We start from the raw sequence: 23,001 nt of genomic DNA on the forward strand, positions 1-23,001 counted from the left end.
GATATATGAGGGCCAAAAATGAAAAATAAAAATTAAAAAGCGTGCACCGAAAATTGTCACGTGAAAAAAATAATAATAAAAATAAATTAAAATCAAACTAACAAAAAAATGAGTGTGAATATATAAAAAAAGGAAATAAAAAGAAATGGATAAGAAGGGATTTTGAAATAAAAATTTGAAATTTGAAAAAAAAATTTGAAGAAGAAAAAGTCTCCCGGGTCTTGGAAAAAAAAAAGAGAACAGGGAGAAAAGGAAGAAAAAAAAGGAGAACAAAAGGGAGACAGAAAAAAAAAGAAGAGAATAAGGAGAGACTAAAAGAAGAAAGAGAAAGAAAGAGAAGAAGACGAAGAGAATTGATGTGGTGATGGATGTGGCATCGTCAGAGACCTTGCTCCTCCTTGTCTTTATCTCTTTTCTCCAATTCCAGGTTCCAATCTTCATTCCAAGGTGTTGAGGAGATCAATGACCGATTCTTGTGAAGAGGAACTTGAGAATCCAAACATCATCGGAGTCCTTCGCCTCTATTAGTTCCTCTCCCACACTCTTTTTCTCTCTCCAAACACTACCACGAGATCTGCCCGAGAAAATCAAGCACAAGACAGAGGACAACAGCGTGGTGGTGACGATATGTGACTTCCCGCCTCACGTCACCACCCAAGAAACCCAAGAAACCTCATTACTAGTTTTCCTCTCCGATCCTAGATCTTGATCTCCATCCCAAGGCTTTGAGAAGATCGATGGCGAGAAACAACATTCGATTATAAGAAAAATACTCTCCGGAATTTGATGTTTTGCCATTCATTTAAAACCCTCACATCGCGGTCGTCGATGAGGGTTCTTCGTCAAATCGACTTGTGGGCAAGCAAGATGATGTTCATAACCCTAGCATGAATTTTTTTGAGGCATGCTTGAGGAAGCTCGTCAAGTGCTTATGACTTGAAGAGGTAGATGTTCTTATAGAATTCCATCCAAAAATATATATACATATACATGTACGGTTGCATCCATGCAAAAATGCCTAGAATTTAGTTTCTAAAACAAAAATCCTCATAACCCATGCTTCACTATTCATTCATTCATATGTGGATATTAGTCATGGTGGGACCTACATCGTGGATTGCTTTGTGAACCATGCATTCCTTGCTTTAATGAGTAATGAGTTATATACCATGGTAGCATGCTTTCTTAATCAAAACCTCCATGTCATGTCTTGGCCTTTTTGAGATTTGGCTAATATTTCGATGTAATCCAAGAGCATGAATGTTATATTCGTTCGATATTTGGATTCTTTGTTTAGAGGAAAAAGAGAGAGAGAGGCCTGCATTACAAAATTCAGCAAAAATTTTGTAGAAAAAAATTGGGTTTCATTGCAAAATCTATGGAGAGATAAAAACCGAAATAATTGAGGACATATATGCAAAATTGTGAAAATGTATGAAAATACGAAAGCTCGAGGGTTTAACTGCAAAAAAAATAATAAATATGAAAAAATATGAAAATGTGAAAGTTTGGGGGTTTATTTGCAAAATTTAATAAAATGTGAAAAAAATGAAAAGTTAGAAAATCTAAATGAAAAAAAATAAGAAAGAAAGGGTTTTTATCGAAGATAAGGGGTATTTTGGTAATTTCACAAGACCCCCTAAGCTTACCGTGATGTCTAATGCATGTTGACTACTCTCCACGAGGAGGTCCCTTCATTGCTCTTTACTGATCGCGAAGTGGATGGGCTATGAAGACTCCCAAAGACGCTATGAAGATTCTTAAAAGACACTCTTGAAGCTAGTCTGTGATGTCAATGCTGCAGCGATTGCTCTACTCAAGAGGGCCTCCATTTGCCTCTTGATAGTCACATAAACCGAAAGAGTTGATAAAGATTTTTGAAGAACTCTCTTTAAGCTCGCTCTAATACATGGCGATAGTTCTCTTTAAGAGAACCTCTCCCTTCCTCTTGATAGTCACATAAGCGGATGTGCTATTGAAAATCCTTTTAAACTCTCTTTGAGTTCATGGACACTGTTTGAGGCCATTGACTCTCTTAGGAGTGATGAGAGAATTCCAAAATCCTTAAAACTCTCTTTGAGCTCATGGACCCTGTTTGAGGCCATTAACTCTCTTAGGAGTGATGAAAAAATTCCAAAACCCTTAAAACTCTTTTTGAGTTCATGGATCCTATTTGAGGTCATTGACTCTCTTAGGAGTGATGAAAAAAAATTCCGAAACCCTTAAAACTCTCTTTGAGCGATGAGACCGCTGTTTGTGGCCATTGACTCTCTTAGGAGTGATGAAGAAATTTCAAGACCTTCAAAAGCAAAGCATTCTAAAAAAAACGAAAAAAAAAAATCAAATCAAAATCAAGGCATTAAAAAAAATGATAGATCAACAAATGAGCTCAACAACCCTCGAGGTTAAAAGCGTTGAAAAGTTCATGAAGTTACAAAAAAGCTTCCCGAAAGCATAAAAGTCGAAGCTCACGAAAAAGTCAAAACCAAGTTTGTGATTCATCAATACAAAGAATCCACAACTTGAAATCCAAATCAAAGTTTAAGATCGCGAATCAAATTCCCAAGGAGCAAGTTCAAAGTCTAAGATCCAAGTTTTCGAAACAAATTAACAAATGAGCTCAACAGCTCAAAAGGTTAAAGTGTTGAAGAGTTCATAGAGTTACGAAAAAGCTTTACAAGCATGAGCACTGAAAGCTCATGAACAATCTAAGTTTGTGATTCATCAACATAGAGAATCCACAGCTTCAAATCCATATCAAATCTAAGATGCAAAAATCAAATGTCCAAGTTTCAAATGAATCAACAAATGAGCTCAATAACCTCAAAGCTAAGGCGTTGAAGAGTTCATAAGTTGCAAAAAAGCTTCACAAGCATAAAAAACGAAGCTCATGAAAAGCCAAATCAAGTTTGTGATTCATTAATGCAGAGAATCTACAACTTGAAATTCAAATTAAATCCAAGATTCAAGTTCAAATGCCCAAAATGCAAGTTTCAAAGTTCAAGATACAAATTTCAAACAAATCAACAAATAAACTCAATAACCTCAAAATTAAAGTGTTGAAGAGTTCACAAGTCGCAAAAAAGCTTTAAAAGCATGGCAACCAAAGCTCATGAAAAATCAAATCAATTTTGTGATTCATCAACATGAAGAATCCACAACTTGAAATTCAAATCAAAGTCCAAGATGCAAAATTCAATATCCAAGTCTAGGTTTCAAACAAATCAACAAATAAGCTCAACAACCTCAAGGATTTAGCGTTGAAGAGTTTACAAGTTGTAAAAATATTTCACAAGCGTTGAAATTTTAATTTTTTTTTAATTATTATTTTTTTTAATCAAGTTTTTTTTTTTTAAAAAAAAATAATAATAAAAATAAAAATAATTCAATTAAACCAATTTTGCCTCGAGATATGTGTTTAGGCGTTTCGGAGTTTGCACTTTTTCAGGTTGCCTCGAGATATGTTCTCAAGCTATCTGTAACTTAGGATCGCCTCGGGATTTGTATTTGGGCTATTCTAAGATTTAAGATTGCCTTGAAATATGTGTTCTCAAGGGTAATCTTGTAATTTGCATTTTGCCTTTCGAGATATGTTCTCAAGGACATTTTTTTATAATTTGCATTTATGCCTCGAGATATGTGTTCTCAAGGGTAATCTTGTAATTTGCATTTTTTTATCTCGAATTTGCATTCTAGTCCAAGACAATCAAATGAATTATTTGAAAAAGGAAAAAAATTCAAAAATTAATTAAGATTGGGACGTTTAAATTTTAATTCTAAATATATCGATGATTAAGATATATTTGAATTAGGGTTTGGGTTCTATTAGGACATGTGTTACATTTTTATATATAAAGCAAACTTTTTTAACCGGGTTTTATCCTAATTAAAGCGTGGTGAAAAAGAAAGGAGCCCATGATCTTTTTAACTATAATATCCAAAACACAAATATAATGTTTAAAAATTTAAAAATTTTTAAGATAATTTTTAAATAAATCTTTTTAACTACAATGTTATTTTTAATTTTAAAATACAAATATAATGTTTAAAAATTTAAAAAAATATTTAAGATAATTTTTAAATAAATTACAATAATTAAAAACTTTCATTTATTAATCTACTGTATTAAATTATTGCTAATTTTTCCCCAAAAATTCAATATAATGTAAATTCAAAAATAATTTAAAATAATTTCATATAAATTGTCATAATTAAAAAAACTTTTTATAGTTAATAATTTATTTTTAAATACTTATTATGGAATATTTTTAATAATATTTTTCAAAAACAAGATATTAGTTGACAAAAAGGTGAAATGTAAATCTATTTAAGAATCATTTTGATTAAAAATGGATCATTAGACATTAGGAATTGAAGAAATTTTTATTAAATGAAAATTTTTATTCTTTTATAAAAATATTGAAAAATAGAAATAATAAATTTACAAATTAATAATTAATAATGATTTTTTTAACAAGATAGTTGCTAACGTTATTTCATAGTGAATGTATTTATCCTAATTTAGGTTTCTTTCATTGAAATATATTGTTAAGGTTAAATGGTTACAAATTTATAATTAAATTTTTTTTTTTGTAAATCACTTGAAAACTTTATTATTAATTTTTAAAAATTAAGTTAATTATTTATTAATTATTATCTCAAATAATATTATGATTTCAAGTCCATAATTGTTTAAAAATACACAATAGTTTCAGAGATTCCATAAAAAAATATAAAAATTATTGTAAGAAGGATTATAGTTTTATATTAATGATATATTTATACTAGCAAATATCATTGAAATTAAGTTATGTTGTTTTGTATAAAAATAATTTTCTATATGAATAATTTGGTATAAATATTTCATTTATTTTAAATAATATTAATAATAAAGATTAATAATATTTATAAAAATAATGTATTGTAAAAAGTTAAAGATAATAATATTTGGTAGGCTAACTAAGCACCAATTATTTGTAGCTCAATTTGTAAAGACTTCCTCAACCCCACTAAGAGATCTTGGGTTCAATCCAAGGAAGTCATCTTCCCCGGTTCAAACTAGTACATCTCGATTCTAGCTCATTATATTCGACAAGTGTGATATGTGATGTTGTTATATTTTTCGTATTGTGATTTGGGGGGCACGTGTCGAGTTTTTAATAAGCCAGAACTCGAGAATACTTTGGTCCCGTAAGTCATCTCACCTGGTTCGAAATAAGTGAATACCTAATGCAAAATTGTTATTATTGGTTTTTGATAAAAAAAATTAAAATAAAAAAAAACTAAGCCGCCGGGTTGATCGGGCCTAACCTAGAGATGACAATCTATACCCTACCCGACTAGTATGCGTAAGGCCATTATCCGTTATTTATTGAGCGGTATGGGTCGGATAAGGGTATACCCCGTTCTTCCCATATCTTTCACCGTATTCGACTAGTACGCTGTAAGGGCATTATTCGTTATTTTTAGCAAGTACGGGCTCTGGATCAAAGGTGATACCCCTCGCTTCTCGTACCCTTACCCATTGAAGAGGGTACGGGTTACCCTATATATATATATATATATGATTCCTGAGTATAGGAAATTAGAGAATTGCTTAAAACCTAATTTCCTAAACTTGGTAACCCATATGTATATATATATATATATATATAGGCGTTGTTTGTTTGCAAAGAATGGAACTGAGGAGGAATGCGATATGAATGAAAATAAGGGGGAATAGATTAGGAATGGAAAGATAACTGTGTTTGATTGGAAGGTATAGAAGAGTAATTCATTGGGAATGGGAGAAGTAAAAAAAGAAAAAATATGTGGAAATGTCTCTTACACCCTTAAAGTGTGAATATTAAATAAATAAATATATTAACCAATAATATTATTTTATTTATAATATCTCATCATTATTGTTATAATTTAAATCTTTTTTATTTTTATAGTTAATTTTAAAATTTAAAAAGTTGTTATCGATAAATATTTATTATTATTATTATTAGAAATTTAAGAATTTCTTTTCATCTCCTCACTCTCGCCCACTCGGGCCACTCCTAACCCACCGTTTACTCCTCGTGATCATACCCTCCCACCAGATGCAATCTCAGCCGTCCATCACGGTGGAAGGCAAGCAAGATCTCTGGCCGTTTGATCGTCACCTCAGTCAACAAAATCCTACTGTCCATCCTCACCGCCTTCAAGAACGAGCTCCGCCTCCCACCATCCCGAACATCGATGCTAACGGCTGCGGAAACACTGGCTTGCCGCCACCACCCTCCGCGGTGGCCTTTCTCATGTGCTCCTCTCAACCTTATCCACTCTGATCTCGCCGCTCCACCATTGCAATGAATTATGAATTTTTTTTTATTATGATTAGTATTTAAATTTAATTCAATAATTTGAATAATGCAGAAAGTGGCACGTCTTCGTAGTGAGATTTTTTTACTGCCCGAAGCATGACGGGTGAAGAGACATTTGGATATGGGATAAGGATTACAGTGATAAATGAATCGGCTTTTGACATATCCTCACCCATACCCTCACCCTGTTGCCATCTCTCAAACTCAACCATGGGCGTGCAAGAAGAATCGGAGTGACCCGTGGGTCAACCCACCGCAATCACTAAGTTGGGAAAAGCACAACCTCGTAACCATGCCAACCATAGGTCATGAGGCAGAACCCGGCAGGTTTGGCCGGGCCGGTTCTGGGCTGGGTCATGCCAAATTTCGGCCCATGCCCCACTTCTAAGCACAAGCACCTCTACAAGCATCATTAATATATATATATATATATATATATATATATATATATATATCATCAATGGTCACCTTCAGCATCACAATTCGGGCAACTGATCATTAGACTATCTTAGATTTGATACTTATGCTACCTCATCAATCCATTAAACTTTTACGCATTAAACTATTTCTCATGATAATTATACTATAAAATAGGACCCACAATCAATCCATTAAACTCATACTTATTAAATTATCTCCCGTATTACAATTATTTAATAAAATATTAAATATTATTAATAAAATAATTACATAATATATTTTAAAAATTATATTACAAAATAAATATTTAAAATAATTAAAAATATATGAATAATAATAAATTATTATATTATTTAGAAAAAATAATTAATTTGTGATGATAAAAATAAAAATTTTATAAATTGAATTTAAAAAATTATTTAAAGGAGATGGTCCATCCCTTTTTAATTTTAAAAAATCAAAGAGTAAATGGGACTCACCCATTGAGTGTTAGGTGGCAACTAAACGCTCAATGGGCATTAAATCCTCCTTATGGAGGGGTTTGAGGGTGAGTTTACATTGATCGACAATGAGAGAAGCGAGGGAGAGAGTTTTGAGGATACCCCCGAGTCACCAAAGCCCCGCCCATGGACACGGACCATTCTCCAACCGAGGAAGAGGCCCCACAGTTACTTGAACAACTATCCACCGAAGCACGTAATCAACTTACGAGGCTTGAGATGGAGGTAGCAGTTCTCCGAGGAGACATGACCACAACAATGTCTCTTCTCAGAATTCTCATCGAGTACAACACATCATCCATGACCTCCTCAGCACCATCTGTGGCACCACCACTAGAAGAAAACTGACCACAATATGTTAAATATATATGCATCGGGATGCCCTGAATCATACGATACAAATTACAAGATGTCATTTCGATTCAAGACTCCCGTACCATCTCCATGGCCTGCAACTGTTCTGCTAAGAACTGCGTGGATGTAGTGAAATGCTGGTCGCATAAGGGTTGAAGCTTTAGGAACCCCTGACTTAAAGTTACCTCGGCCCAGATATTAATAAGCACGACTGGTAGTGACATTTCAAGGGTAATTGGTTTCCAACTGCGCGTACCCCTCAGTTTGTACATAATCTCTTGATCATAAAGATAATTGAAAACTTTGTCAAGCTCAACTTATGATTATTTCCCAAACATCAAACATGAATAGCATTTTCTTGATCAAAGTTCTTCACCAACTTGTCAAATTCAAATGTGGCAAGGAATTCGAGTGTTGCCTCTCAAAACGAAGCTTCACGCATGGTCAATAGTTTGCTCCATTCCCCCACATTTACTAATTCTCGGACTTCTTTCAAGCTGATTGTTCGAAGCGCTCGCCAATCAATGTAATGTCTTGCCCAAACTTAAGGTGGCGAAGGCGCTCAAATCTTTCCCTGTGCTCCTGCATTGCAAATGCAAATTCATCCAATGGTATGGCCTCACATGCGTGACGGGATCTTTTGTGAGCTACTGTTTGGTCCTAGGAGGTATGCATGCACAAAGGAATCACAAACTAATTAAATCTCAAACTTCAGCAACCCCATTTCCCATGGCCATGGCTATCTTGCCATGGTTGGTCCTCTTGGCTACAAACAAGCACAAGAAATGGATATGAAGTGTAGAAATGCAAGAAATCCACCACAAAAACAAAACCAAGAGGGCCAAGATAAGATCTAATAAGCAACCATCCAAGATCAAGTTAAAGAACAAAAAAGAAAGCTCACCGACGACAATAAGAGTAGATCGGGCACCCAAATGTCAGAAAAAGCTTCAAAAATCCAAGAAAATGAAAGAGAATTTGGTTTGAGAGGCAAAAGAGGGTGAGAGGAGCTTGTGAGGTTTAGAAAAGATGAGAGTTGAAGAAGAAGAATGAAGAAACACTTGGTCTTTGGCTAAAAAATTATCCAAGGCCATGGGTTATAAAAGCCCACGCCCATGTGTCACTGAAACAAGGGTGGAGATAGCCAGGTGTCAAGCAAGGAGAATGACCAAAAAGCCATCAAATGAACTTCCAAAGCTCAACCCCAAGTCAAGAAAACAACAAAAAAATGAAACCCACGGGCATGGGTTTGTGACCCACGGTCGTGTGCCTTACAACCCACAAAAGAAAAATCAGCCTTGAGACACCCCACAAGCGTGGGTTGGGAAAATTTCACCCCCCATGGTTGTGCACTCCTTTGGAGATCAAGAAATTACAAGCCCAATGAAACCCACGGCGTGGGAAGGAAAAAATTCATCTTCCCACGGGTGTGCACCCTTCTAGAGATTGAAAAATATCAATCTTAGGGGAACCTACCGTGTACTCCTCTAAAGACTAAGAAAACTCAAGCAAAATGGTTTCCACGGCCATGCGACTGAAAAATTCAAATGCCCATGGCCATGGACTCATTAAAACCTTTACAAAATTAAGCCAAAGCACTATAAATTCAAGAATTCAACTCTCTCATGTATTAAAATTGTAGAAATTTCAGAAACGATTCCAAACTCACCAAATAAAATCAAATTCTCCAAAGAACACACTAAAATCAACTCAAACAAGATCAAGGGTATGAATAAACACAAAAGCACCAAGACGACATGAAAAATCACCCACCAAGCAAAAATAAAACGACAAAACCACAACATGCATCCTTATTGTTACAAAGATTAAAAACTACCATAACAATTGAATTGAAAACTTTGGTTGCTTCCAAAAAAACTCTTGTTTTATGTCATAAGCCTGACGTACCTCTTTGCTCTTGGAGAATCTTCATATGGGAGAACTTTCTCATTTGATTTATGAAAGTCTCCTCCAAGATAAAGCTTCAATCGGTATTTGTTCACCTTAAATGTACTTTTTTTTATAGGTGATCTCAATTACACCATGAGGTGATATTTATGTTACCGTGAAATATGCTCAATGAAGATTAAAAATGCTCTCACAAGCCAAGGACATAAAATCTCAAAGCCTTCTTCTATAGCTCAACCTTAAGGTTTTTTTATAGGCTATATAATGGGAGGAAGGACAATGTGAAGCTTTGTGCTATATTTAATTAAAAATAAGTAACTTTCTAATAATTAATTATAATAATTTAAATAAATGATATTATTTAAAAATATTTTTATAGACCTCCAAATTTATTTTTTATATTAAAAACATAAAAATAATTTTATTACATATCTTTTTATTATTTTCCCCATGCTTTCACTTTTCTCATTTCACCTTTCTCATTTCTGATATACTTTTTTTTAACTAAATATAATTTTTATTTCTAATATATTTTTTTTCAACTAAACATAATTTTCATTTCTTCCATATGACGTATCATTCCCCTCCCAATTCCAAATCCAAACCGCCCCATAATATTTAAATGCCCAAAGCGATAAAAATAATGATTACATTCTTGATGCTCATGCAGAGCAGGAGCTTGCTCTTCATGTGTTGGAAAGGTTGTTTTCTTGAACATGATCAAATGGAGGTTGGTTTTGTGCTTTTCTCTGATGCTGTCAATGAGGCAAATAAGGAGTTCAAATATAAATATGTAAATATACTGGTTCTAAAGCGTTTTAAAGAACTGGATGATTTAAGGAATATGAACTTAATCATTTGGGACGCATGTGTGTTCATTTTAAATGGCTTTAATGGTGAACCATTTTGAACTCAATGGCACTTCAAAAATTTTTGACTTCTTGTCCATTCTTCTAATGAAACAGGTCAATTTGTAAAAAAAAAAAAATATATATTTTTAAGTATATATACTTAATAATTAATTTTAAAATATTATTGATATAACAAGAAAATAAAAATTGAACTAGCTAGTGTATTGATGAAGTTTACAATACAATTTCCACCAAAACCAAACTCACTCCGTCATAATTATTATTTATTATTTATTTTATTTTATTTTATTTTTTGACAAAATGAACAAAACATGTTAATGATGTGTACACCAAACACCACTGAAAATTGATCGCACTCATCCGACGGAATGCTACTATAACTAAAAACTCTGTTTGACACAATAAAATTGTGTCAAAAAAAGCTTCAAACCTGTACAATAAAATAAAACTCACCCATTCATACTTTTTCCACCTCAAGAATCAAACCTATTAAAACAAAAACCAAACAGAAAGATCATCTGCATGTTTTTCATTTAAATTCTTAAATTTTCTGTGTCATGCAGCAGATGATGGCATATCTATTAACTTGACATTGAAATTTTAATATTTTAAATATATTAAAATAATTTTCAGAGGTAGATCTGGAGAAAATCTAAGCTGAGGGAGAGGCCATAAAAGTAGAAAAATCTTTCTGCCTCTCACTTAATGTCAAAAATAAATAAATATAAGGACATCTCTTTCTCAGAACCAAAAAAAAAAGGACAACCATAAGGGCATCTTTCTCAGGAATCCTAGGCCTCGCCCATGGTTTCATTTATACATTCCTCAAGATTTTTAAATTAAAATTACAAAGGCTCTTGATCACATCATTAGCGTCAAAATATCTTTTTGAAGTACTTTTAATGATCCCTATCCAAGTTTTTCTTGTTCTGTTCTCAACTATTACGGAATACAAACACAGTTGGTAAGATATAAAAAAATTATATCCAAGCCAACCATTGTTGACATTGTAGACATCTCATGGAGATTTTTATTAGAAAGATATGAGGGTTTGGGTGCATTCCCAGCTTACTAATGATTTTTATTCTTTTAAAGTCAATATAAACATACAAAGTGATGATACGAGATAAAAAAGCATGAGATGAATAACTAGTTCTTTTCATTTTCATTAAGTGTCACAAATTCTATGAAGAAAGATATATTATGTTTAACCTTGCAAATTAAATAAATATTTTTTTTAAAAAAAAAAACAGGAACTTTATATTATTTATATAGTTTAAATGGAGTAGGATGATGAAATGGGGACCAAACAACAAAGAAGGACATGAAGGCACATGCATATAGTAAGACTTCCATGATTGTGCTTTCTAGGGTTAGAAAATTTGAAAGGGAAGTTAGGGTTTTCAGGCTATCCTTCTCATGGGCTCTGAAATTAAAGCTTTGCCATTGAAATTTGAACTAAAGAAAAGAAATTAAAAAAAATAAAGGTTAAAAAAAAAGGGGCAATGATTTGGACTAAAAATCATGAAAAGCCAAATAGTACCTCTCTTGAACACAGAGAAAGAAGCCACTCAAGTTCCACTTTTTTAGCTAGTAAAATTCCTGCCAAATGGATGCTTTGCAACCCTCCCTGCACAAAATAAAAGAATAGCACATTAATGGAAATTATTAAAAAAACAGTTTCTTGTTTGGTTGGTGAAAAAAATACTTGCAAGATGAGCATGAACAAAAAAAATACAAGCATTCTGGACAAAGTCAAGGAATGAGTTTGATAACTTACCATAACAATCAACATTGTGGGGCTTTGTTTTGTGGCCTGTAAGAAGATATGAAAAAGACATAAGCCTTATCACTTTATAAATGAAATAGAAGTGAGTTAAGTAGTACCTGCCTTCAATGATGACTTGATGGAAACTCACCAGGCTAAGAGAACCCACTCTCCTCCTTGTCCCTGAAAATCTCAAAATAGCATGCATGACACAAACAATGATGTGTAACAAAATACAAAACATTTGTATGAAGAAAGAACCTCCACAAAAGATAAATAAAATGTACACATATAATTTACAGGGTAATAACAAGGAGCAGAGCTCCTCTTCTCCATCCTATCACCCTCAAAAACCACATGTCTCTCTTTCACAAACCAACACCATCAACTCACTTTAATCAAACAAAATAATTTTAACCCATAAAAGGAACAAAGACCAAATGGAGTGAGAAAAGGAACAACAAAATTAACTATTAACTATTTCTTGAAGCGGTTGAGGATCATGAGGAGCATTTCCTTGTTTCTCTTCTTTTAAGATTCAGCTTGATGTTTTGAGAGGAACTCTTAAATGGATTCAGTGGAGGTCTTAATTTTGTATCTGTAGAGGAGCTTCTTCTTCTTGGAGGTGGTGTTGTCTATGGTGAGGACGATCTTGCCTGTGTCTCCAGTTTTAAAGCTGTTCTTCACCACAGGTTCATCAGTTGCAATCAACTTCCTCGCCTTTTGAACAATCACAGTGTATCCATCCTCAGCACCGGGGACAAACTCTGCGCCATAGGTGACGTCCCACCCTAAGACACGGAGCTCCCAAACAAGGTTGCAGGACTGCACGCGCGATGTTCCAATCCAACAGTAAGTATCAATGTCCAATTTTAAGAAAAAGCTAGCATTGAAGAGTGAATTAAGAGTTCATATACCTCAGTGACAGGGATTTCGATAGGATGCTTGGTTGAAGGCTTGATGATCACCTCAGTAACAGCATCAGCAGTGGTGAAATCTGGGTCATTCTCCTTGCTCAAGCCTCCGTATTGAACCGGTACTTGCTCAGGGGCTACGTATCTGTATTATTGCAATGGAATTATTACAAAAATATGAATTCAAACTCTTGCTAGCAAACATGAACAAAATATAAGGTTAACAAGATTAAAAATAAAAGAAAAATAACTCGAGAACAGGTTACGAACTTGAACAAGGTTTCAGATGATTTGGATGGCCCAGCAAAGACAAACTTGCTCTTGGTCCTTTGTGTCAGGAAGGGGCTGATCATCCTATTGAATGCAAGATACCACCATGGAACATTGATAAATACCTAACAAGGGTACACGCTCTGTTATTTTTCTTGTTCAATAGAGAATTGTTTTGGAAAAAAAAATATTGTCTTGTCCCATAGAGAATGTTTTCTCGAAAAATAAAGTTCATACAAATCAAATATTCAGTTGATTGAAGCAAGACTCATTGACAGTTTTCTTTGTCACAATTGTTGTCGAGAAAACCAATCGATGTAATCAAATACAAGAAAAACAGCAAAAATACAATTGCCCATCGATATCATACTCGGCAAATCAATGCACATACAACAAACTTAAGACAAAGTAAGACAATGACTGAAGTTTACTGAGGGGAAAAAATCCCATAACGACAATACTTCAACAACAGGTACCCACAAATGATGAAGAATCAATGAGAACAACAAACTTTGACAAATTCTTAAACTAAGAAGCAATTTCCCGATCCAGACCAGACACAATATGGTCAACTAATACACACATACCATGCATCAACTTGATACTTCAGAAATATAAGAAAAGCATACTACCTAAACTCAAAAACACCTACTTCACCAAAAGAAGATAACTTTCATCAAACTTGGAGTAGAAATTAAGTTCTAGTACAACATAAAGCAGGTTTTTCCCCTGCCAAAAAAGCTCACCTCACTCCAATCCCATCACTATTTCTAAATTCAGCTAATGCCATTTTATAAGCAACTACATCTTCTTAAACAGCACAAAACCAATTCAATTCCAACCTACCAATCCAAAACAAGGTAAATTTTCACAAGGCAGGCATATTACATCTACAGGAAAATCAATGAATAGCAGAGGAAGCTACCAAAATTGAAACTTAGTAAACCAAAACAAGGAAATGAAAGTGGCATGAATCATATACCTGCTTGGCCACAAACTCAGGATAATTGTCCTGCAACAAAGCGAGGGCCTGGTTGGTAGCTTGTCGGAGCTCTCGCTTTCCAGGGCCAGGAGAGTTCTTCAAGTCAGTGACCTGCACCATGGTGCAGACTCCACCGGGGCTGAAGTCCAGATGCTGCCGGATTCCCTTCTCCAAGAACTGGATCCTCCACCTGAGGAACTTCCGTCTCTTCTCTTCATCACCAAAGGCCTTGCTATACAAATCCTTCTCCTGAAATTCACCATAGACATTATAACAAACAGGATGACCCTCTTTGTCTTGGCCATGCATGAACACCACTTTCTCCATCTCTGGGAACCCTAGGTCTTCCTCTAAGAGAGCTTCGATCTCAGAGGTTTTGCGCCAGATCACGGTGTTCTTAATCATGGTGAGGGCGTCCTTCGTCTTGAAGTCACGGGCGCGGAGGAATTTCAGCAGGATGGTGTCACTCTTCTCGTCGCCGAGCAGAGGAACACCCCAGATGAACACGTCCTCAGGCGGTGGCGCCGGGGTGTCCTCCGCCGCTGCGGAGGCGGCTGCTTCTGGGACTGGATCAGACACTGGAGCCACCTCATCTGTCTGGGCGCTGGGAGTGACGATCGTTTCCACGATGGCTTCCACAGTCTTCTCCTCCTCCACTACTATCACCTTCTCCTCCGCCACCGGAGCTGCCGGCTCTTCCGTTTTCAAGGGCTCTACCGGCGACTGATCCTCCGTCTTCACCGCCTCTTCGGGCTTCTCAGGCTCTTCCGTCTTCACAGCCTCTTCCAGTTTCTCAGGCTCCTCCGTCTTCGCGGGCTCCTCAGCAGGAGCGGCAGCAGGAGGTGGGGGCGGCGGGGGAGGAGGAACGAACTCGTTCGCAGCGAGAGCAGCTTGAACAAGCTGCTTGAGTTCATCCAGCGCCTTCTTCTCCGGATCTTGGAGGTCAGCAACGATGTTACTCTCCTCCTTAAACGACTCCGACTGCTCGATGGCCGCCGCCACAGCATCCCCAGCAACCTCCTCATCCGCCACCGTCTTCGGCGCCTCCTCTTCCTTCTCCTTCCCTAACGCCGACTCCACCTCCGTCACCTTCACCGGTTCCTCCACTTCCTTATTCACCTCCGCAGCCACCACCACCTCCTCCGCCGGCTTCACTTGCGTCTCTTCCGCCATCGATCACGAACTCCTAGATCGAAATAGATAGAGAAAGAGAGAAGAAGAGAAAGAGAAGCAAAAGAAGCAAGCTTTCTTTCTAGGGTTTTGGGAAGAAGAAGGCGAGCAGCGAGAGTGATATATAGAGAAAGAGATAGAGAGAGAAAGAGAAAGAGTTTTTAGAGAGAGAATGTGACCAGACTGGCAGCCAGCTCTGAGAATGAGGTGTAGTGGGACCCCCCATAAAAATTAGTATTATTAATAATAAAAATGAATTAAAAGAGAAGGATTAGTTTTGTAGTTTAGCTATTTAAACATCATTAAGCCTCTCTGTCATTAGGCCAAAGCCGGTGCCGTCACCCGCCGGCATACCCACACCTTTCACTTAATATATATATATATGTATTATTTTCTAATAAAATTTATAAAATAAATAAATAACAACCGAAATGTTATGAAAATAATAAATGAGCAAATGAATTATTATTGAAATATTTTTTAGTGTATATGATAGAATTTGAATTGTCTCATGTGATTTTTTTTATCGAATTAATAAATTATATGACCGTAATTTATTTTTGAGCTTTTGTAAAAAATAAAAATAAATAAATAAACATATATTTGGTTGGCTTTGGTTTCTAAACATGGTTACGTTACGTGCTGAGATGGATGATGTTTCTGTAATTATTTATTATATTTTTATATTTTAAAGATGAGGAGATGGAGGAGCAATCTCAGGAGTTTTTAAAATTTTGTTGATTTTATTTGATTTGTTTTCATTTTTTTATTGGATTTTTGTTTTTACATTAAAAAATAATAAAGAGAATGAATGTTTTTTATGGACCAGTGAGATGCACCCCTCGCCACGCAAACGTGACACGTGTCGATCATCCACGAACCCGACAGGCACGCACGGCACTGGACCGTAATCAACGGAACTTGCCAGCTCGGACAACGGCTAGAAATATCTGTACAACGGAACGGAACAGTGACGTAATTCTTTACGGCCGTTTGGTATTTTTGCAGAAAAGACCAGGGAAAAGTGGAAAAAGTGGGAAAAAAAGCTATTTATTATTATTTTTTGAGAAAAATGACAATGTCACTGAATCCCAGGATGAACACGTGGGGAGCCTCTGCCACCACCGAATCTCGCCTCTACCTCGTGAGATGTGGGATCGAATCGAGAGCCCTACACTCGACACAGTCGAACATCCCCATGCAGAGGGACCCGATACTAATAGACCAAATGGTTGTTGGCGAAAAACTATTTACTTATTACCCCTTTGAAAAATTTGGAATTAATTTTATATTTTTTTAGTTTTGTATTTTTTTTTTTACTTGAATTTGGATAAACATGAAAAATCAGGCATGGATAGCTCGTGCTAGTGATGAGAAAATTTAAGAAGATGACAAAGTTTTTGAGTGCATGAGACCCAAAAACATGATTGAGCAGTAGAACATGAATAGACTAGTTGTTGTTTGGGTGATGTATTATCTAATGCTTTTTCTTGCACAACATTTCAAGTACTGGGTTTATGTTGGTAAATTTGGACCATTTGGAGAACTTTGTGAACTTTTCAATGAGCTTATTGGTATATATAATAGAATTCTTAACTTTTTCTCAAAACATAAAATTTTAAAAAATATATATTATTGAACACATACAATAATTTTTAAAAATAAATAACAAACAATCTTTGCAATGAAATAGTTGGTATAATATTTATCATGAGTTGATTTTGTATAAAAAAAACATTGATCTATGGAAAGTTTATTTAACTTCTAATATATTTAATATCACCTTAATACATAGCTGACACAGAATTAAAGATGACCGTGATTTTATAACATTATTCCTCTTCCAATTGAAAAGTTAAAAGTTCAAATCTTATCCATAACTTTAATCACATTCTAAATAAATAAATAAATAAATAGAATAGTTCAATCATTTAAAATATTTTAGGAAGATAAAAACAAATGAGACGTGATGTTTATGTCATGTATATCTAACATTGTTTAAAAAACCTTATATTTGATATATTAAATGATTTTTTTTTTTTAGCTCAATAATATTGTTAGCATGGAAAAACGATAGTTTATATATGTATGGTACCGTGCATGATAATTTTTCACAATTTATTAATGAATTTGATTATCCATTAATGAGTAGGTGTTGATTATTCATTTGAAAGAGCAAAAGAGACGGATAATTAAGTAAAGGATCAAGTTAAAATATATATATATATATATATATGGATGAAGGTGACAAGATATCTTGATTAAGACTTGTGACAATTAAACAAAACTTTTGTCTTGAGGATCAACATATGTCTCTTACCAACTGTCAAGCCAACAATATTCATGAAAAATCAAAATAACCAAAACATAAATGAGTAAAGGTTTCTTGTATTATACATTATATATATATATAATGATAATAATAATAGTATGCGTGTATTTTTTACCTTAGAATTAGCTTTTTAAGACTGAAAGACTTGTGATAACAGTAGTTAAACTCCGATTCATGATCTAACATTTGTTATTTATATAGGTGATGTATAGTAAAGAATTATAAAGGAGAGAGCATGACCTCAATATATACATATTACAAGATATAGAGTAAGAAAACAAATTACAAAGAAAAGAAATATATAATTAAATAATTTAATTATAGAGATTGAATATTCTCTTTATTTATCTCTTAATTTTCTCCATATGATTTGATATGATTTACTCCTTAATTATCTCCACATGATTTGATTTGCATTGATTCATTCTTTGATTGTTCCTCCTGATTTGGTATGTCTTGATTGTTTCCATAAGATTTAATATTCTTATCATGCATAATTATTGTTAATTACTGTGGTCTGTACTGTTAAAAGGTGTTATATAGATATTGTTCAATATTGTGCATGCTATTGGGATGTCCTTAGATTTCAAATCTAAGAATACCCCTAGGTGAGTCAACCTATACATATATTATACTATATTATAAATTATACATATTTGTAAATAGTAATATATATTTTACCATTTAATTATAATTCAGTATTTTTTTTAGATAATATGGATAAAACACTATACATATATTTTATTTACACTTAAACCATATATTGAAAAGAAGTATGTTGAAATTAAATGTTTTACCTACTGTGGCTTAATTCAGTGTAGTATATTAGGTAACATGTAGATAAATATTTTTACATATTTATTTATGTTTTTTAATTATTTATAGGTATCAACATCGATAAAGAGGAAGGGCGAATGATTAAGTGTTGATCATGCCTTGGAATGAGAACAAGAAAAGGATAATTAAGTGGTGGGGCTTGAAAAGAATAATAAATTGAGGGATTGAAAGGGATTTTTCCAGCTGTATGAAGTTGCAATAATTGGAATCTAATACTAATCTTGTATCTTCACCTTCTCCTTATAATATATATATAATTCAATAATAATAATAATAATAATAATATAACAAGATAAAGTTATTAATAAACTAATTCAAAATCCAACACAATTTGCACTATATTTATGAAATAATGAGGCATTGAATCACTAGCATGGTTTTCAGATGTGACAACCACCAATACTAGAGAGATTTTTATATTGTTATTATTACATAAATAGAGAAATAATAATACAAAACATTATAACTTTATGGCTTGCTTATCTTTGTATTCATAGATCCATGCTGTCATGCAAAATCTCTGAGAACTTTGTGGCTTGCATTTGCTTGTCATGTTGGAAGCTTTTGTGGTTCTTTTCTTTGTGTTTGGATTAAGCCAAGTTGGTTTATAGTTTTTACATGATGACACATGTACTTGAGAAACATATATATATATATATATTGATATTAAATTATATATTCATGCTTATGTTAGGATGGAAAATTGAAAATTATAGACATCTAAGGCTTTGAATGCGTGTGTTGGCTTTGGGCTTTCATTTGATGGAAGCCAGCCAAATCATTGATTTGTTTTATTTATTTATTTATTTCAGTTTATAAAAGTAGCATCAAGGTTTGATCAAGTCCAAAGCCAGTTTGAGATAGTATAATTAAGTTTCTTTATTATATAACCTATTATTTTTAAAATTTAACTTGGAAGGCAAGATACGTTGGATGTGGCCATTTCACTTGTTCAGTTTTGTTATATTAACTAAATTCTTTTATTTACAAAATAAAATTTTATAATTGAGCATTACATATACATTTAGGGTTAATTTCACTCATGATTACAAAAATTTTGACTTTAAAACTCTATAGCCATATATATATATATAACACTAAACCCACAAAGTTTTGCTCCGGTCGTGTCAAAAGCCACAATAGCTACTTTTGGCATTTTTTCCGGTGAACCCACTAATGTGGAGCTCAGTTAGCACTTTGTAAAATTCAAAACACCACTTGGAAGTCCAATGTAGCATTCTTTTGTTTGAAAATGAGATGATGCCACAATCTCTTGTCTGCAAAAGCACAAATCCCTTAACTGAGAATGGTCCGATCACTAATTTTACCCACACTGCCGCCTCTTCATGTTTGACGATTCCCGGCCGACGATCGACCCTCAACTCTAATCTTCACTTCTCTCCTCTTCCTGTCCTCACCTCTAACCTCAATTCTCTAATCTTCTAGTCCCTTAAAACCTTAGTGTTATGAGCTCCATTTCTTTGTTGCAATTCAAGCGATTGAGCTCCATTTCTTTGTTGCAAATCAAGCGTGAATCTTTTTGTAGGTAATATTAACTTTTTTTTTTGTTCAAGCTAATCTTTATGGCTGATTGAGTTTTGTTTGTGAACTAGAGAGTGCAAACTTATTCGATTTATAGTATTAATTGAGTTTGTTAATCTTTATAAAACACATTTTTACTTGTTTGGATTTTGCTGTGTTTATATGGATTTTAGTGTTAATTGAGTTTGTTAGCTGAGTTTTAGTTATATGGAGAAAGTTTGTTTTGTTGTTTGTGTTAGGTCTATTCTGTGTATTTGTGTTTGAGTTTTTTTCCCATGTTTTTCCCCTCATGTATTTTCCTCATGCTAATGGTTTACTGTATTAGGATTTTCCTTTAAAGCATGTGAATGTGTTTGATTGTTTTTTTCATGTATAAAAATCAACATGTGAACATATAATTATGTGAATGTTTCACTAGTTATCAATATCCTCATTTGTTTGTTTGTTTTTTTTAATCCATTAAAGATCATATGGAAGATATGTTAGACAATAGTATGCCTAGTGGAGAGGTTTTAGACAACATGGCTGCCAACATTGATGACACCCCAATAGAAGATGATTTGATTGATCCTGATTATGACCTCCTTTCAAGGGATGAGGATTTCCAGTAGGTTATAAATGACCAAATGACCAAAAACAAGGGAGGCAGACCAACTAGTAATCCACTTTTTTCTCATATTTCTAGTGTAACACAAGGACTTGATGTTGGGGAGGTTAATGAATCAGAACATGAAAATTCTGATGATGTGTTCACAGAACAAGAATCTGATGGTGAGGGTCAATCTAAGCATCTAGAGTTCAATGAAGAGAGGGAATTGTATAACCCAAAATTAAGGTTTGGTATTTAGGGATTTTGACCAATTAAAGAAGATATGTAGAAATTGGGGCATTAAGAATAGGTTCCAACTATGGTTCCTACAAAATGACAAGAAGAGAGTGATTTGTGTATGCCACAACAAGAAATAGTCATTTAGAATTTATGCTGCTCATATGAGTAAGGATAACCCATCAGTGCAAATTAAGAGTGCCAATTTGGACCACACATGTGGTAAGGTCTTCACCAATTTTCTTGCAATTTTGAGATTGCTTGCCATTAAATACTTTGACAAGTTTAGGGTTGATCCTAATTGGAGCTGTAATGGGATAATCAAGCAAGTTAAGGATGATCATGGTTTCACAATAACTACCATGAAAGTATGGAGAACAAAAAATTTGGCAATGAAGTGGGTCAATGGAGATGAGGTTGAGCAATATACAAAACTTGCTAGATTTGGGGCTGACCTTATTATGCAAGGCAATCCAGGGACTAGAGTATGCTTGTGGAGGGATGAAGGTGTTCTCAATGGATTTTATGTTTTTTTGAAGCCTTTGAAAGATGCATTCTGGTCAGGTTGTAGGCCATTTATTAGCTTTGATGGTTGTTTTTTGAAAGGCCTTTATGGTGGTCAATTGTTATCAGCAGTAGGGATTAACCCCAATGACTACATATTTCCCCTGGCATATGCTATTGTTTTAGTTGAGAACAAAGAAGCTTGGGCCTGGTTTATGTTGTTGTTAAGAGATGATTTAGAGTTTTTTAATAACAGATATATCACCATAATGAGTGATTGACAAAAGGTAATGTATATATGGTTAAATAAATATTTGGTATTGCTGAGTTTCTATTAATATTTGGTAGGTAAATGCAGAGTTTGAAAGGTGATGTTAGAGAAGTATTTACAGATTCCGAACACAGAAATTGTGTTCGCCATATTTATGCAAAATTTCAAACAAAGATTCAAAAGGAAAAATCCCTAAAAGGATTTTTCATTGGAATGCTGCAAAGGCAACATATGTGTAGAGGTTTAATTTTTGGCTTCAAGAAATAGAGAAAGAGAACCTAGAAGCCAAGAAATGGCTTGATCATGAAGACAGATCGACCTCATGGAACTTGGACAAGGGCATTGTTTTCAACCTCAAGTAAATGTGATATTTTACTTAACAATGTTTGTGAATGCTTTTAACGAGATACATACTTGATGCAAGGGACAAAGGAATAATAATAATGCTTGTGATGATTAATACAAAACTAATGAGGAGGATGAGAAAGAAGAATGATCAAATGATGAAGTACAAGGGAATATCCGCCCAAAGATCCGGAAAAAAAGCTTGACAAGATGAAAGAAGAGGGGCGATACCATAAGTACACCAGATTTTTCAGGTGGGCCCAAGGTCCAAATCATAGGTGGTGGAGGGTTATTTGTTGTGAATATGGTTGAGCAAACATACACCGGAGAAGATGACAACTACAGGTCTACCTTGCCCTCATGCAATATGTGCTATATATGGGAATAACCATCAACCAGAAGAATATGTACATGCTTTCTACTTTGTGTGAACATACATGAAGGTTTATGATCGCTACATAAACCCCACCAATAATGAAGAACTATGGCCAAAAGTCATTGATGGCTCCAAAGTGTTCCCACCTCCAATTGGGAAAAGGCAGAGGGGAAGGAAAACTACAACAAGGAGGAAGGAACCTGAGGATATTGAAGTTGCAATGAAGGCAACATAGTCCAATTTCTCACCTTCTGGGAAAGGCATGTAGAAATTAAGCAGGAAGGGGTTGACAACAGTAAGATGTTCTATTTGTCATGCTACATGACACAATAAAAAACATCATGAAAATTTAAGTTTGTTGTGTTCAATTTCAGTTAATTGAATTTAAAATAGCTGTGAATTGCAATGATTTATTCCTCAGTTTTTATTTTCACATAGGAGAAGGAACAATGGTGACCTT

General features: G+C 34.2%; 1 protein-coding gene and 2 long non-coding RNA genes across 5 annotated transcripts; all 3 read right to left on the minus strand.

Annotated features, from left to right (window-relative positions):
- Positions 1–7,615: 7,615 nt before the first annotated feature.
- On the minus strand, positions 7,616–8,868 carry LOC120255304. The gene is made up of 2 exons (XR_005534964.1): positions 8,529–8,868; positions 7,616–8,390 (listed from the first exon to the last, which is right to left on the minus strand). It is a non-coding gene; the product is annotated as an uncharacterized LOC120255304 (long non-coding RNA).
- Positions 8,869–9,984: 1,116 nt separating this feature from the next.
- On the minus strand, positions 9,985–12,285 carry LOC120255303. Of its 3 annotated transcripts, none has more exons than XR_005534962.1 (3): positions 12,185–12,285; positions 11,948–12,034; positions 9,985–10,287 (listed from the first exon to the last, which is right to left on the minus strand). It is a non-coding gene; the product is annotated as an uncharacterized LOC120255303 (long non-coding RNA). The 3 variants fall into 3 exon arrangements; XR_005534963.1 differs by lacking the exon at positions 9,985–10,287 and adding an exon at positions 10,606–10,834; XR_005534961.1 differs by lacking the exon at positions 9,985–10,287 and adding an exon at positions 10,606–10,890.
- Positions 12,286–12,415: 130 nt separating this feature from the next.
- On the minus strand, positions 12,416–15,615 carry LOC120255306 (patellin-3-like). The gene is made up of 4 exons (XM_039263149.1): positions 14,339–15,615; positions 13,357–13,481; positions 13,090–13,231; positions 12,416–12,997 (listed from the first exon to the last, which is right to left on the minus strand). Exons 1-4 carry the CDS (start codon positions 15,509–15,511, stop codon positions 12,737–12,739), a joined length of 1,701 nt encoding a protein of 566 aa, XP_039119083.1. The 5' UTR covers positions 15,512–15,615; the 3' UTR covers positions 12,416–12,736.
- Positions 15,616–23,001: the final 7,386 nt, after the last annotated feature.

This window comes from Dioscorea cayenensis, unplaced genomic scaffold (genome assembly GCF_009730915.1).
Source record: "Dioscorea cayenensis subsp. rotundata cultivar TDr96_F1 unplaced genomic scaffold, TDr96_F1_v2_PseudoChromosome.rev07_lg8_w22 25.fasta BLBR01000938.1, whole genome shotgun sequence".
NCBI lineage: Eukaryota > Viridiplantae > Streptophyta > Magnoliopsida > Dioscoreales > Dioscoreaceae > Dioscorea > Dioscorea cayenensis.